The following is a 16390-nucleotide window of genomic DNA, read 5'->3' on the forward strand; positions in this document are numbered from 1 at the left end:
GTTTCAGAATTGCCAACCCTTGACTCTATAAAAAAGAAGCTGTGAACTAGAGTGCCGTATTTGTTTAGAGTAGTTTTTGTCTTTAGCCTAAGGGTCTTTAGTCCAAATACTCTGTTCAGAAGTTCTCTTGGGTTAGTTTCCCTCCTCCCTTCACTGTTATGTTTGGAATTTAAAATACAGTTTGATTGATTCATTTGTTTCAGTTTATGTTCCATTTAGGGTCTATTTCCCCATCCTTGTTAATTTTGTTTATTTTCTGTTTTTGAGTATATGAGCTGTCAAAACTGTTGTTGACTGTTGAAGTCAAAACCATAAGAAGAATTTAAAAATATATATATATATGCTTATGTATATACACACTCAGATAACTGGCATCCTCCCCTCAAGCATTATCTCTTTTTAAAATATAATCTTTGTGGCTGTATAGAGCAACAATAGCCAGCCACTCTGTGCAGAGCCCTGTATAAGGCAGGGCAGCCAGAGAGTGAGGAGTAGAGTCGAATAGAAAAAACGCAGAGACCGTGCCCTCAAAGTGTTTAAATAACATTGATCTCTCTGCTGATTTGTCACTTTAACAAATACTGGATCTTTATCCTTTTTCTTCTCCAGGAAGGATTTGATGCCCTGGATCCCTTTATTCCCATCCTGGTTTCCAACTATAACCCAAAGGAATTTGAAAGTTGTATTCAGTATTATTTGGAGAACAGTTGGCTTCAACATGAGAAAGGTCAGTTGTTTAATTTTTTCCAATCAGGGCTTTGTGCTCACAGAAGAGTCCCACTGAGTCAGAGCCTTGATCTCTTCTTCCCTCAGCAGCAGCCTGTAATTTCTATTTCATCTTTTTTCTCTTTATCTTGACTTCTTTCTGGCTGATTAGATGGTACGGAAAGGTGTGGGGGTGGGGGGTGGTTAAGGTTTAATTTACAGAAGACATTGTATCTCTCCCTGAATTCTCATATTACTCTAGAGTAAGATACTCATGCTAAAAGAGGAGGCCAGACTAAGCCCAGCCATTGGGCAGAGTTTCCAGGTGTTTAGGTTGCTGCCACATTCCCATTGTTGCATTTATTCATCATTCAACAAACTTCAATTGAGAGACTCATGTGCTAGGACACCCACAGAATAATTGATACTGTGTGTGAGGCTACCCCAGCACCAAACCAAATCCGTGCTATACCTGTCCTAGTATATGTATATGAAAGGATTCCAGCTATTCATTTTACCACTCTGAGCTCTGGGTGTGTGGGGCGCCTGGGGGTATGTAGAGGAAAAGTAAGGCTGTACTATCACTAGGTAATAGAGAATTAACTGCAATTGGAATAGGTTATTAAAGGAATAGAGGGAAGAGTATAAAGCAGCTGCAGCATGGTGGGTTGGGAGGCACAATGGAGAGATTTCTAAGGGGGTTGGAAGATTTGACAAAGTCTTAACGTCAAGAAGATATTCTTGCAACAGAGAGAGAGATAGATGCTGGATTGAGGAGTAAAGACAATAAGGGAAATTATCCATAGAAAAAATAATAGTTTATTGGGATAAAGGATCTAGAAGTGAGGTCTCTTGAGAGTGCTAATTACATCAGAACATAATCTGGGTAATGTAGCCTCTGACTACAGAACTTTCTGGGTAACACAATGCTGCAGGAGAAAACTGCCAATCATCTGTGTTTGACTCCATTTTAGCTCATACAGAAGATGGGAAAAAGGAGCTACTATTCCTAAGTAATATGAATCCCGGGCAGCTGGAGCGGCTCTGTGCCTACCTCTAAGCCATTGTCACAACACGCGTGGAAGACAATGGACATTTCCTTTAAGAGACCAGACCCAAGCAGATGGGGAAGTCCCACAGTACGCAAGAGGAGCAGCCAGGCCCCTGGACTCCTGGGCTTGGACAGGACTGCAGTCAGCTCCCAACCTTCGTTGAAATGGGTTCCTTATGAAGTGACTGTAATGGCAATAAGATGTCCTCTTGTTCCTGAAACTAATATCAGTTTATTAGATGTGGTTTTCACATTTGAAATAATCATGGATCTTTTCCTTATAATTAAATTAAGTATCTTTCTTAAGTCTGTTAAATGTATAAGATGGAAAGAGCCTTCAGATTGGCCAAATTGAATTTCTCTGGCATTCTGCTTGCTGGGGGTCTGAAGAGACTAAATTCTACAGAAATTTCCAGTCATTCTATTTTCCAGACTATATTCAATTCAGGAGATTGAGATTCACAGCTTACCTTCTCCTTGCCAGACGCTTACCATTCACTTCCCATTTATACTTTTATTGGTGGTCCCTGAGAACCTTACTGAAACGCCAGCTGAGTCTGGCAGCCTTGTGTACAGCCCCTTTCTACAGGTTCCTGAAAAATTAAGTACTAAACCCCTACAGCATACATTGTATGTAATGAATTAGTTTATCTTTAATGCATATAGAGTAGTACTATCTGAGTACCATCTTTGGGAGATTTGAGAAAATAGCAACAACTTCAGTAGAGTTTATTTATTTATTTATTTATTTATTTTTTGTGAGGAAGATCAGCCCTGAGCTAACATCCATGCTAATCCTTCTCTTTTTTTGCTGAGGAAGACTGGCTCTGAGCTAACATGTATTGCCAATCCTCCTCCTTTTTTTTTTTCCCCAAAGCCCCAGTAGATAGTTGTATGTCATAGTTGCACATCCTTCTAGTTTCTGTATGTGGGACATGGCCTCAGCATGGCCAGAGAAGTGGTGCATCGGGGCGTGCCCGGGATCCGAACCCAGGCCGCCAGTAGCAGAGCCTGCGCACTTAACCACTAAGCCACGGGGCCGGCCCCAGTAGAGTTTAATTCTCTCACCATACCCAGGCTGTTGGTATGGAGTCAGAAGTTTGAGTCCCAGATCTGCAACTTGATTAGCTAGCTATCTGTCTTAGGGTCTCTTAGCCTATTTCCTTCTAATTTCACCTTATCTAATGGTGATGATAATGCCAACCTTTAAGGAGTTTTGTGAGAATTAAATCATGTAATATATGTAAAGTATCTTACACATAGTAGGTACCCATTAAACAGCAGGTAGCTACCGTTTATAACTTGGGTTTTATAATGCTTTATTTGAAAAATTACTATGAGGAAGACAGTCTGTGAATGTATATCAGCTATTTCACTAGAGAGCCAGCTTCCCCTATCCCCACACCACCTCCTCAAGGATTCCTTATCAGAAATAGAACTTCCACCCCTGACCTAATCCCCAGTCGGATTAGCTAGACTGATGTTTTAGCATCAGACTCAAAGATAACAGCCTTACAGAGACTGCTTAACCAGTCTCCACAATTGGAAAGCTTGAATCCATTTAACAAATCCCTTTTAATACGGTTCTGCTTCTGTGATTGAACTCTGATTGATACACCTCCCAATATGGATAGTCAAGCCTTGAGATTTATCTTTTCAGTAGCTCAAACTTTCCTCCTCTCCATCCTTACTACCACTGCCCTCATAACCTCATCACTTCTTGTTTGAGTTACTATAATCATTTGCTAATTTGTTTCTCTGCCCCCAACCACTCTTGCCTCCTCCCTCCAGTCCATCTTTCACAAGACTGCCTAGTGAGCTTTCCAAACACAACCTATCACGCAGTTCCTTTAGTTGATGTCATTCAGTGGCTTTACTATGCCTTTATTCTAATTATTTTTGCCATCTATGTGTTACAAAGTTCAAACTAGAAGTAAACATATATCATGGAAAATCAGGTCCTTTCTTTCCTCTCAGCTCCCTTATCTAGAGGCAACTTCTGTTACCAAATTCTAGAGATAAAATTCTATACAAACACTATGCATTTTTTTTAAAAAGTGTACTCTTCTATACCTTGGTATTTCCACATATCTTGGAAATTGTATCTATCAATCAGGATTCTTTCTTATAAATTGAGTACCTGCTTTAAGTAATTTAAAAAGAAAAGGAATTAAGTAGCACACAGAACCTTCAAGAGTGACAGTGTCCCAAGCTCAAGAGCCACAGACAACATCCTAATCACAACAGGGGAGAAAGGTGCTGTGATAATGTCACCAGTGCTACTTACAAACATCGGCACTGCAGTCTATGCTAATGACAGTGGCAGCTAGACCCCAGAAACTCCAGTGCTGCTGCCTCCCAAAAAAGCAAGATGCTGCTGCTCTGATCCTTACCAGAAGATCTTCCCTGGCCAGGACCTGCATCTGATTGGCAAACCTGATCCTTAGCTGCAAATGAGGCTGGAAAACTGGCTTCCACCTTTGGAAGACTAAACTCATAATCAATATACCTCATTCCCTTAATTGAATGTGGAATAGTAAGTTGTATGGCTACACCATAATTTATGTACAAAATCCTTATTGAAGAATTACCTAATTACCTTTGTAATTTGCTAAATATGGATTCTTTTATTTTTTTTTTTCTTTTTGTGAGGAAGATTAGCCCTAAGCTAACATCTGATGCCAATCCTCCTCTTTTTGCTGAGGAAGATTGGCCCTGGGCTAACATCCATGCCCATCTTTCTCCACTTTATATGGGACGCCGCCACAGCATGGCTTGACAAGCGGTGCATTGGTGCACACCCAGGATCCAAACCTGCGAACCCCAGGCCACCAAAGCAGGGTGAACGAACTTAACTGCTGCGCCACCAGGCCAGCCCCTAAATATGGAGTCTTAATTTTTTTCCAAATACTCTATTGTAATCTACCCTATCTAGTCCTCTCTTTTTCTTAAGATCCTTCTACTGCAGACCTGATTCTCATGCACCAATTTTTATCATCTCCATGCTAAACCTGCTGCACAGCTGGTCTCTTGGGGCTTCTCTTCATCACTCAACGGGATTGAATCCAGCTTGGAAAGTAACAAGTAAAACTGTCTTTATTTTCAGTTGACATAATCCTGTATATAGAAAACCTTAAGAAATATCTACTGGAACTAAAAAGTTTGGCAAGGTCACAATGATACAAGATTAATATACAAAAACCAATTGTATTTCTCTATACTAGCAATGAAAAATCCAAAAATGAAATTAAGAAATAGCAGGAAAATAAAGCACTTAGCAACTTTAACAAAAGAAGTATAAGATGAACACCAAAAACTAAAATATTATTGAGAGAAATTAAAGAAGATCTATATTAATGGAAAGACAGTCCATGTTCACGGATTGGAAGACTCAATAGTGTCAAAATATTAATTCTTCCCAAATTGATCTATAAATTCAATGCAATCAACATCAAAATTTCAGTAGACTTTTTGGCAAAAATTGACAACTGACCATAAGGTTTATATGGAAATAAACAGAACCTAAGATAGCCAAAATGATTTTTTTAAATAAGCACATTGGGAGGACTTACTCTTCCTATTTTCAAAATGTAATATAAAGCTACAGTAATCAAGACAGTGTGGCACTAGCAAAGGGATAGACATTAGGTCAATGGAACAAAACTGAGAGTCCAGAAATAAACCCTTATATTTATAGTCAATTCGTTTTCAACAAAGATGTCAAGGCATTTTAATGGGGAAAAAATCAACAAATTGTGCTGGGATAATTGGATATGTACATGCAAAAAGATGAATTTTGACCCTTACCTCACATCAGACACTCAAAATGGATCATAGGCCTAAGTGTAAGAAGTAGGCAAAGATTTCTTATATATGAAACCAAAGATGTAATTCATATAAGAAAAACTTAATAAATTGGACTTCATCAAAATTTAAAACTTAGTCTACAAAAAATACCATTAAGAAAAAAAGATAAGCCATACATAGACTGGGAGAAAATATCTGTAAACCATATGTCTGATAAAGGACTTGTATTCAGTATATATAAAGAACTCCTATTACTCGTTAATAAGATAAACAACACAATTTAAAAATAGGTAAACAATTTGAATAGATATTTCTCTAAAGACGATAAATGGCTGACAAGATAATGAAAAGATGGTCAACATTACTAGTGATTAGGAAAATGCAAATCAAAACCACAATAATGTACCACTTCACACCCACTAGAATGGCTATATATCAAAAAGAAGACAATAACAAGTGTTGGGGAGGATGTGGAGAAATAGGAACCTTCACACATTGCTAACGGACATATAAAGTGTCCAAAACGTTTCCACTTTGGAAAACAGTTTGGCAGTTACTCAAAATGTTAAACATCGAGTTATCACATGACCCAGCAATTCCACCCCTAGGTATCTACCCCATAGAAATGAAAACATGTCCACACAGACTTGTGTTCAAGCAGCATGAGACTGTTCACAGCAACATTATTCATAATAACTAAAAAGTGCAACTAATCCATTATCCATCTACTTGTAAATGGATAACCAAAAAGGAGCAAAATACTAATACATGCTACAACATACAAGGAACCTCAGAAACCTTATGCTAAGACTCCAGACACAAAAGACCACATATTGTATGATTATGTCCAGAAATGGCAAATCTATAAAGGCAAAAGTAAATTAGTGGCTGCCTGGTGTTAGGGTGTAGGAATAGTGTTTAATCACAGAGGAAGAATCTTTGGGGGATGATGGAAATGTTTTAAAACTGAATTGTGGTAATGATTGTACAACTCGATATTTACAAAATCTTTGTACACTTAAAATGGATGTAAATGGTACCTCAATATCATTTATTGTATATAAATGATACCTCAATAAGGGTGATAAAAAAAAAAACTGCAGTCAGACTTCTTCCTTCCCTCTATTCTTTGCAGGGTTCATACCTTCATCATGGTCTGATGGCTCTCCCAGCCTCCTCTGGTTTCTTCCTGATATTCCCTCACAGGTATTTCTCTGATAAAGCACTTGCGTGTATGATCCCATCTTGGTGTTTGCTTCTGGTGTATGCTGTCTTCAGGAGATAAATCTAAAGTTGCAAGTATAAAGTCAAAAAAGATACACTGTGCAAACACTAACCAAAAGAAAGCTGGTTCATCTATATTGCTATCAAAGTACAGAGGACATTAAGGTAAAACAGCATTATTAGAGAAAAAGAGGGATTTCTTGATCAGTGAAGGTTCAACTCAGAAGAAAGATAAAACAATTGTAAAGTAGTATGCCCTTATAACATAGCCTAAGAAAATAAAAACTGACAAAAAACAAGGAGAAATAGACAGTCATACTGGGAGAACTAATATACTTCAGTAATGGATAGAAGAGACAAAAGAATCAGTAAGAATATAGAAGATTTGACTAGCATGATTAACAAACTTGTCCTAATGAAAGTATTATTTTTAATTAAACCAAAAAACCTCTGAATATACATTCTTTATAAGCACACATACAACCTGTTCAAAAATTGACTATCACTGGACCATAAAAGAAGTCAAAAAATTTCAAAGAATTTGAATCTTACACACCATGTTCTCTGATCCCAATGCAATTTAAGCTACAAATCAATAACAAAAAGATATGTAGAAAATCCCCATGTGTTTGGAAATTAAGAAATACTTTTCAGGTGTGCCTATCCATCAGAGAAAAAAATAATAGAAATAAGAAAGTAATTCAAACTAAATGATAATGAAAATACTAAACTCAAAACTTAAACAAAAATTTAGTTCTTTGAAAATACTATTAAAATTGATTAAAAAGGGGCTGGCCCAGTGGCATAGTGGTTACGTTTGGCGCACTCCACTTCAGTGGCCTGGGTTCACAGGTTCAGATCCCCGGTGTGGACCTACACAACTCATCAAGCCATGCTGTGGCGGCAACCCACATACAAAATAGAGGAAGACTGGCAAAAGGTCAGAGCCAATCTTCCTCTCCAAAAAAAAAAAAATTGATTAGAAAAACACCTCTGGTGAGAATATTCACGAAAAAATGTAAAAATAATTATTTACCTTTAAAAGCAGCAATATCAGAAATGATAAAGAATATCACTACAGATCTTGCAGACATTAAAAAGATTAAATGGGTATATTATGAACCATTTGATGGCAATAACTCTGAATTTGAAGATAAAATGGACACATTCCTAGGAAAATATAATATCAAAATTGACATAGGAAGAAATCATTTAAATAGTCCTATAACTATTATTGAATTCATAATTGAAAACTGTTCTACAAAGAATGCCAGGCCCATATGACTTCACCAGTAAATTCTGCCAAACATTTAAAGAAGAAATAATGCCAATCTCATACAAACTCTTGTGGAAAACAGAAAAAGGGGAGCTACTTCCCAACTTGTTTTTTGAGGCTAATATTATTACTCTGATATCAAAACCTGACAAGAAAATTACAAAAAAGGGAAATTACAGGCTAATCTCATTCATAAACATGAATGCAAAAATCCCAAACAAAATATGAATAACTCAGAGCCAAGATTTTTTGTGTGTGTGTATGAGGAATATCAGCCCTACGCTAACATCTGCCAATCCTCCTCTTTTTTTTTTTTTTTGCTGAGGAAGACCGGCCCTGGGCTAACATCCGTGCCCATCTTCCTCCACTTTATATGGGAGGCCACCACAGCATAGCTTACTAAGCGGTGCATCAGTGCGCACCTGGGATCCGAACTGGCGAACCCGGGCCGCCGCAGTGGAGCGCGCGCACTTAACCGCTTGCGCCACGGGGCGGCCCCCAGATCCAACATTTTAAAGGGATAATACAACATAAATGAGTCAAGGTTTATTCCAGGAATGCAAGATAAGATTATATGCAAAAATCAAACTATGTAATTTATCCCATTAGCAAAGCAAAAGAAGGATAAAATAATATGATTATCTTAATTCAGAGAAAATTTTTTTTCAATTCCAAATCCATTCATGATCAAAACTCTTAGCAAACTGGAAATAGAAGACAACTTCCTTAAGCTAACAGAGTATCTACAAAAATACTTCAGCACAGGAGCCAGGCCAGTGGCATAGCAGTTAAGTGCGCGCCCTCCGCTTTGGCAGCCCGGGGTTTGCAGGTTTGGATCCTGGGCGTGCACTGACGCACCGCTTGTCAAGCCATGCTGTGGCAGTGTCCCATATAAAGAAATGTAGAGGAAGATGGGCACGGATGTTAGCCCAGGGCCAATCTTCCTCAGCAAAAAGAGGAGGGTTGGAATTGGATGTTAGCTCAGGGCTGACCTTCCTCACAAAAAAAAAAAAAAAAATTCTTCAGCCCACATCATACTTAGAAGTGAAATGGTGACAGCTGCCCTTTGAGATGGGAAGCAAGACATGGATGTCTACTTTTACCACTTCTATTCCACACTGTACTTGAGGTCCTAGTCAGTGCGCTGTGGCAAGGAAAACAAAGTTACATGTAAGATTTGGAAAGAGATAAAAATAACCATCATTATTTGTAGATAAGATTGTGTAAGGGGGCCGGCCCTGTGGCATAGTGGTTAAGTGTGTGCGCTCCGCTGCTGGTGGCCCCGGTTCGGATCCCGGGCACGCACCAACTTAACACTTGTCAGGCCATGCTGTGGCGGCGTCCCATATAAAGTAGAGGAAGATGGGCACGGATGTTAGCCCAGGGCCAGTCTTCCTCAGCAAAAAGAGGAGGATTGGCATGGATGTTAGCTCAGGGCTGATCTTCCTCATAAAAAAAAAAAGATTGTGTAAGAAATCCAAGAATCTACAGTTGAATTACTAAAATTAACAAGTGAGCATAGCAGTGTTGCTGGTTATGTCAGTAGACAAATCAGTTCTATTTCTGTATATCAACAAAATAAAATTTAAAAAGATTTCATTTATAATAGCAACAAAAATATAAAAAAACATAAGAATAAATATAACAAAAGATGTATATGACATTTATAAGAAAACTATAAAATATTATTGGAAAAAATTTAAAGACCTCAATACATGGTAGAATATAAATTGGAAAATTTAATATTATAAAGACATTAATTCTCCCCAAACTGATCTATAGAGATGCAATGCTATCGCAATCAAAATATGTATAGGTTTTAAATTTTGCTGTGGAACTTGACAGACTGATTCTAAAATATATGTAGACATACAAAGAGCCCAGAATAGATAAGACTTATTCTAACCTTTTATTTAAAAAATTTCAAACCTACAGGAATGATGAGCGAGTAGCAGAAAAGAACACCATATGACCTTCACTTAGATTCAATTGTTAACATTTTGTCATACTCCCTTTCTCTGTCTATATATTTTTTCACTTTGCAGCACCATATGAAATTAAATTGCAGACAAGTATTTCATCACATATCTCCTTAAAATATTCTCCTGTATAACCAGAATATCATTATCACACCAAAGAAACTCATCATCAATGTAATAATATTATCTAATATATGGTCTATTTTCAAATTTCTCCATTATCCCAACAATGTCTTTATGGCTCCCCCCACCCCACCCCCTTGCCAATCCAGGTTTCAATCAAGGATCACATATTACATTTAAGCTGAAATATCTCTTTAATATCTTTTTATCTTCAATAGACCCTCTGATTTTTTTGTCATTTGACATTTTTGAAGACGCCAGGCCAGTTGTTTTATAGACTGTCCCACATTGTAGATCTGTCAAATTGTTTTCTCCAGATCTGATACAGGTTAAAGGCTTTTGGCAAGCATAACACATAAGTGATATTTTGTATTTGCCACACCATCAATCATTCCAGTTTGTTCCGTTATTGGTGATGCTACGTTTGACCACTGGTTAATTTTGGCATCCATCATTGTAAAAGAACATTTTCCCCAATGTAATTAACAAGTTGTCTGTGAAGGGTTGCTTTGAAATCCTGAAACCATCCTGTTTTCCAAAAAATTATCATCCAATGGTTTTAACATCATTGATTATCCTCATCTGAATAAAATCTTAAATTGATAGCTGCAATCTAAATTTAAACTCTATCATTCCATCTACATTTATTAGCTGCCATACTTCTGTCACCCCTAACACTGACCCTCCCCTCTCCTGTTCTTGGTCTCTTTGTGTACTCAGGGAACCTAAGACATTTTTTAAAAAACATAGTGTTTAGAGACAGTTTGAAATTGGAACAGACCAATGGAACAGGATCAAGAGCCCGAAACATAACATTAAATGCATTAGTAATATTGCATAAAGATCAATAAATGTGACTGTATTTAAAAAAACAAAACAGACAAATCTCTTTCTTCAAAAGACCCCCTTTACAGAAATGAAAAGGCAACCAGAGTGGGAAAAGATATTTTCAAGACATATAACTGACGAAAGGCTTGTATCTAGAATAAAGTTCTTACTCCTACAAATCAATAAGAGACAACTCGAAAAAAACATGGGCAAGAGACATGAACATGCACTTCGAAAAAGTGGCTATCCAAACGGCTGATAAACATACAAAAAGGTGCTCTCAACCTCATTAGTAATCAGCAAAATTAAAATCAGTGTTAAGGACTAAAATTTTAAAATGTTGGCAAGGTTATGGAACATCAACTGAAAACTCCCCTTCACTGGTGGTGGAATTGTAAATTGGTAAAGAAATTTATAAAACAGATTGGTGTTATTTACCAAGTTTGAACATACCCATCCTTATGACCCAACAATCACACTCCTAGGTATACACCCAACAGAAACGTGTGCATGTGCACCTGCACAAATGTTAACTGTAGCACCTAACAGCCAAAAACTGGAAGCAATCCCAAAGCCTATAATCAGTAGAATACAGCATTTGTGGTATATTCATACAATGGACGACTATTCTGAAGTACATGCAAGAATAGTAAAGAATTTCACAAAAGATGTCGAGCAAAAGGCAGACACAGAAGAATACGTACTCGGATTTATTTACATAACGTGATAGACAGATGACATATAGAAGATATAGATAGATCAGAAAGACAGACAGATGACAGATAAATCAGTCCACAAGGTTATATAAGTCAGGAAGGCTTTGACCTAGGGAGGGGAAGGAGGGGGCGCATGGGAGGCCTTAAGGGAGAGTCTCCTTTTCTGGCAAGGTTTCATTTTTGCCTGAAGCGCTACTGGCCAGCATAACTATCCCGTGAGAGAAAGGAAAAAAGCTGCCAGAGAAGTAAAGAATACGGTAGGAGAACCTTCTGTGAGCCACACCAGAGACCCCCACGTGAGATACAAAAGACTCAGCGCCAACAATGCTCCGGCGCCCACAACTTCCGGCGTGGGCCGCGGGGCCCCGCCCCTCGCCGACAACTACGAGTAAGCAGTACTGGTCCACGCCAGGAAGAGGAGGGGAAGGATGAGCGTGTCTCCAAGGCCCAACGCATCGTTTAACCTATGGGAAAGGATGTGTTTGTGGACCAATAGGGCGCAGAGGGTGAGGCACCGCCCACAAGCCTGCCGACCAATCGGCTAGGAGCAGAGAGTGAGCAGGCTGGGACTGTGCGATCCGGTGGAGCCGCGCGGCATGGCGGGCGGGGCCCGAGAGGTGCTCACATTGCAGTTGGGACATTTTGCGGGTTTCGTGGGAGCGCACTGGTGGAACCAGCAGGTGAGGTCTCTGGGCGGCTGCCCCAGCGGACCCTTTCCGGACCTCCAGCCCTAACTTCCGTCCTGTCCCTCTCACCAGCCCTGAGTTCAGTCCTTCCTTTTTCCCTCCTCAGGATGCTGCGCTGTGCGGACCGACCGATGCCAAGGAGCCGCCGGGAGAGCTCTGCCCCGACGTCCTGTACCGGACGGGCCGGACGCTCCACGGCCAGGAGACGTACACGCCGAGACTCATCCTCATGGATCTGAAGGGTGAGGCGGTGGTAGGGGTCGCCAGTGCCCAGTTTTCCCCATCGCGTGCGGAGTCTTGAGCATCCTTTCGCTTCAAGATCCTCCGACCATACTAGGCTGAAGGACCACAGAGTAGGAGCCACAGGTAGAGTTAACTACAGTATGCCAAGACCCGAGGGACGCAAAAAGGCAAAACTTTATTTCGTTCTAGAGCCATCTCTGGAATGGGCAGCTTGCCCCTGGAGACAGTGAGATGTTGAACTGTGGCATTCCTGTAGGACCCGGTCCCAAAGCTAATGACTAAGCTGGGAATGAAGGATGGCATCTAGATTCTCCTAAGCAAGGTTTTTTTCCAACTCATGTATATTCAAGAAAGCTTGGAAGAGCCAAGTGCTGGAGGGATGGTGACAGCAGGTTGTCAGGTGATCAGAGGAAGATTAGTTGGAGCAGGGGAGGGACTAGGATTTGACCTAACATTGCCTGTTATTTTTGTACAGGTAGTCTGAGCTCCCTAAAACAAGACGGTGGACTCTACAGGGACAAACTGCTAGATGCTGCAATTGCATGGTATCTGTGATGTTTGGAGAGGAGTGGGGAATGTGCCCAGGATGCTGGAGAACCCAGGGAACCTGCCCCTGTTATCAACCTCCACTTTCTTTCAGGCAGGGGAAGCTCACCACACACAAAGAGGAACTCTATCCCAAGAACCCTTATCTCCAGGACTTTCTGAGTGCAGAGGTGAGGGCCTCTGCCCTGAACTTTTAAACCCAGTGCTACAACCAGAGTGCCTCCACTGGGGCAGAGAAAAAGAGGATTTTAATCATCTTAAATGCCTTAGAATGGTATTTAGGAAAAAGCACTTTTTTCCCCTAAAGGACTATGACTAGGTGAACAGAAAGGAGGCTCTGGGGTATGGCCAGCAAAATCAAGGAGGATAAATCAACTTTTGCCTCGAGACCACCTGGAACTAAATGTAGTTTGTCTCATCCCTCCCAGGGAGTGCTGAATAGTGATGGTATCTGGAGGGTCAAATCCATTCCCAATGGCAAAGGTGAGACTTGTCCAGATACTGCTGGATGGGGAACTGGGCAGAGCAGGAACATGGAGAAAGGTACATTCCTTCTGCTTTTTCTTCAGGTCCCCCCCTACTCACCACGGCTACAACTCCAAAACCACTTACCCCCCCGGAGGGCAGCATCCGAGTCTGGTCAGACTTCCTCCGAGTCCCTCTTCACCCCCGGAGCATCTGTATGATTCAGAAGTACAACCATGATGGGTATGGGGGGCCCCAGAGGCTGTGAGGCAAGAAACTGAGTCCCTCCCAATGTCAGATGAGGCTCTTGAGGCCATCTTCCCTGCCCTCCCCAGAAACAAGAGATCTCAGGCAGGGAGCGGGTGTGGGGCAGTCCTGCAAGTCCTGGATTGTGTTTATGCATGGCAGGGAGGCAGGTCGCTTGGAGGCTTTTGGCCAAGGGGAGAGTATCCTGAAGGAACCCAGGTACCTGGAAGAGCTGGAGGACAGGCTGCACTTCTACGTGGAGGAGTGTGACTACCTGCAGGTAGCTGTGTGGCATGGTGGCCACCAGGGTAGAAACTCTTCTCATCCTACTAGCTTTCATCATTCACTTCTCTCCAGGGCTTCCAGATCCTGTGTGACCTGCACAATGGCTTCTCTGGAGTAGGCGCTAAGGCCACAGAGTTGCTACAAGACGAGTATTCAGGGCGGGGAATAATAACCTGGGGCCTGCTCCCTGGTCCCTACAGTCTTGGGGTGAGTAGAACTTAGGGGAAAAACAGTCAGTGTAGTGAGGGAGAAATGAAGGAATGATAGCCCACTGAGAAAGTTGCTTAAACAACTCTCCTTTCTTTCACCAGGAGCCCCAGAAAAACATCTATCGTCTGTTAAACACAGCTTTCGGTCTGGTGCGCCTGTCTGCTCACAGCTCTCTGGTCTGCCCCTTATCCTTGGGTGGCAGCCTGGGGCTGCGACCTGAGTCACCCGTCAGCTTCCCTCACCTGCGTTATGACGTAAGGCTCAAAGCTCTCTTTCTGAGTGCAGCGAGTAAGCGGGCACCCCCTCACACTCCATGAGTCAGCCTTTGTCTGTTACTGGCTCTATTCTTGAAGCCTCAGCTTAAACTCAGCTCTGATGTGGCCTCTTAGATCACACTGTCCTATGCTTTTTCAGCCTTCGGCCAAACACACCCCTGGCTTTTTCACAAAGAACCCGGACCTCTGCCATCACTATTCTGCCACCACTCTCTCTTTTCCAGACTCGAAAGGCCAAGTGCTCTTCTCGGTATCCTCTTTACAGGCCACTCTGCCCTTCCACTGTAGTGCCATCCTGGCTACAGCCCTGGACACAGTTACTGTTCCTTATCGCCTACGTTCTTCGCCAGTTTCCATGGTTCATCTGGCTGATATGCTGAACTTCTCTGGGAAAAAGGTATGAAGCTTTGTGAGGGGTTGAGTCAGAGCTGAAGAAAAGCTCTGTAACTTGATCTCTTCCTGACCTTTAGGTGGTGACAGCAGGAGCAACCATCCCCTTCCCCTTGGTTCCAAGCCAGTCCCTTCCTGATGCCCTGGTGCAGCTTGGAGGGGCCACCCCATGGACCCCATTGTCTGCATGTGGGGACCCTTCTGGAATATGCTGCTTTGCCCAGTCAGTGGTGCTGAGGGGTCTAAACAAAGCATGCCACACCAGGTGAGGACTGGTGGTCTTGAGGAGCCCTTGTCAGACTTTCCTTTCACATCCTTTTCTTCCTGACACTTCTGGACATTCTAATGGCATTGCCTCTCTCTTCTTCCCTCTGCCATACTTAAAAAAAAAAAAGACTGAGTATCCTGATTCAGCCGATGGCCTGAGAACATAAGAATTCTTAGCTTCTTATTCATGTTGCCACCAATTAAAGGTGGTTTTGGCTTTATTCTGGCAGTCAGCTCACCCCAGGGACACCTCTGCCCTCCCTGCTCCACGCGTGTACCACTGGGGAAGAAGTCTTGGCCCAGTATTTACAACAGCAGCAACCTAGCGTCAGGAGGTCAGTATAATGCTTGCTCTTACCCTGCTCCCAGACCTCACACCTCCCTTGACTTTTTTTCACTCAACTGCTCTTCTCTTGCCCCCACAGTTCTTCCCATCTGCTGCTGACTCCCTGCAAGGTGGTTCCTCCCTACCCCCACCTCTTCTCCTCAAGCCTCAGCCAGCAGGGTTTGGTTCTGGATGGTCCCCCAACTGGGGCAGGTATGTAGGATGAAGAAAACCAAAATTTCAAACATGGGAAAGGTTTTCCTATATCCCTTCCTGGATAAAGGTACTTAAGAAGTTCAGAGTTAAACATTCCTTTATTCACTCTATGGCTCCTGACAGAAGTGTTATTCCTCTAGAGTACTGGTATACTAAGGGGACAGTACACAAAATTTATTGAGTTTACTTTACAATCAAGTCTACCAAAGGCCCAGACTCCCCTATGTGTACAAGAGAGTCCCAGGGTAGAATAGCAGTCCATTTACAAGCCCCCCCTTTCCCTCCCTCCGCAGCAGTGGAGAGCATCCCAGTGCTTGGGGCCCTCTGCTCCTCTTCATCCTTGAACAGAACCCTGGGAGACTTGGCCAAAGAGCTCACCAAACTCGACCTGCGGCGCTGGGCCAGCTTCTTGGATGCTGGAGTGGAACAGGATGACCTAGAGGAGGTGCTGCAGGAGCTATGCAGTCTGGCCCAGTGCTACCAGGGTGGTGACAGCCTCATGGACTAAAGAAAAGGAAAGAGCTAGT

General features: G+C 41.8%; 2 protein-coding genes across 7 annotated transcripts in view; both read left to right on the forward strand.

The window, feature by feature from the left end:
* The window catches only part of DAP3 (death associated protein 3), a 32320-nt gene extending 30258 nt beyond the window's left edge, over positions 1-2062 (forward strand). For all 5 annotated transcript variants that reach the window (XM_058539392.1, XM_058539391.1, XM_058539390.1 and 2 more), the window contains 2 exons: positions 610-727; positions 1680-2062. In XM_058539392.1, coding sequence (XP_058395375.1) covers positions 610-727; positions 1680-1765 — 204 coding nt within the window. In that variant the 3' untranslated portion in view covers positions 1766-2062. The remainder of the gene's footprint in view (positions 1-609; positions 728-1679) is intronic.
* Positions 2063-12267: 10205 nt separating this feature from the next.
* MSTO1 (misato mitochondrial distribution and morphology regulator 1) lies at positions 12268-16376 on the forward strand. Of its 2 annotated transcripts, none has more exons than XM_058539406.1 (14): positions 12268-12389; positions 12502-12637; positions 13114-13183; positions 13279-13354; positions 13613-13667; positions 13754-13877; positions 14058-14175; positions 14253-14387; positions 14492-14644; positions 14931-15062; positions 15136-15320; positions 15553-15657; positions 15748-15860; positions 16157-16376. In XM_058539406.1, the coding sequence occupies exons 1-14, from the start codon at positions 12306-12308 to the stop codon at positions 16369-16371; spliced, it is 1701 nt and encodes a 566-aa protein (XP_058395389.1). In that variant the 5' UTR covers positions 12268-12305; the 3' UTR covers positions 16372-16376. The 2 variants fall into 2 exon arrangements, with proteins under 2 accessions (XP_058395389.1, XP_058395388.1); XM_058539405.1 differs by having other exon boundaries at positions 12270-12389; positions 13754-13892.
* Positions 16377-16390: the final 14 nt, after the last annotated feature.

Source organism: Diceros bicornis, chromosome 4, assembly GCF_020826845.1.
Source record: "Diceros bicornis minor isolate mBicDic1 chromosome 4, mDicBic1.mat.cur, whole genome shotgun sequence".
In the NCBI taxonomy this organism is placed as follows: domain Eukaryota; kingdom Metazoa; phylum Chordata; class Mammalia; order Perissodactyla; family Rhinocerotidae; genus Diceros; species Diceros bicornis.

Bases quoted from the DNA above. Each gene is read 5' to 3' on its own strand.
- MSTO1 (XM_058539405.1), top strand. From the start codon at position 12,306: ATGGCGGGCGGGGCCCGAGAGGTGCTCACATTGCAGTTGGGACATTTT. The intron at 14,388-14,491 runs GTGAGTAGAACT...TTCTTTCACCAG, and splicing joins CTGGTCCCTACAGTCTTGGG to GAGCCCCAGAAAAACATCTA. The intron at 14,645-14,930 runs GTAAGGCTCAAA...TCCTCTTTACAG, and splicing joins TCCCTCACCTGCGTTATGAC to GCCACTCTGCCCTTCCACTG.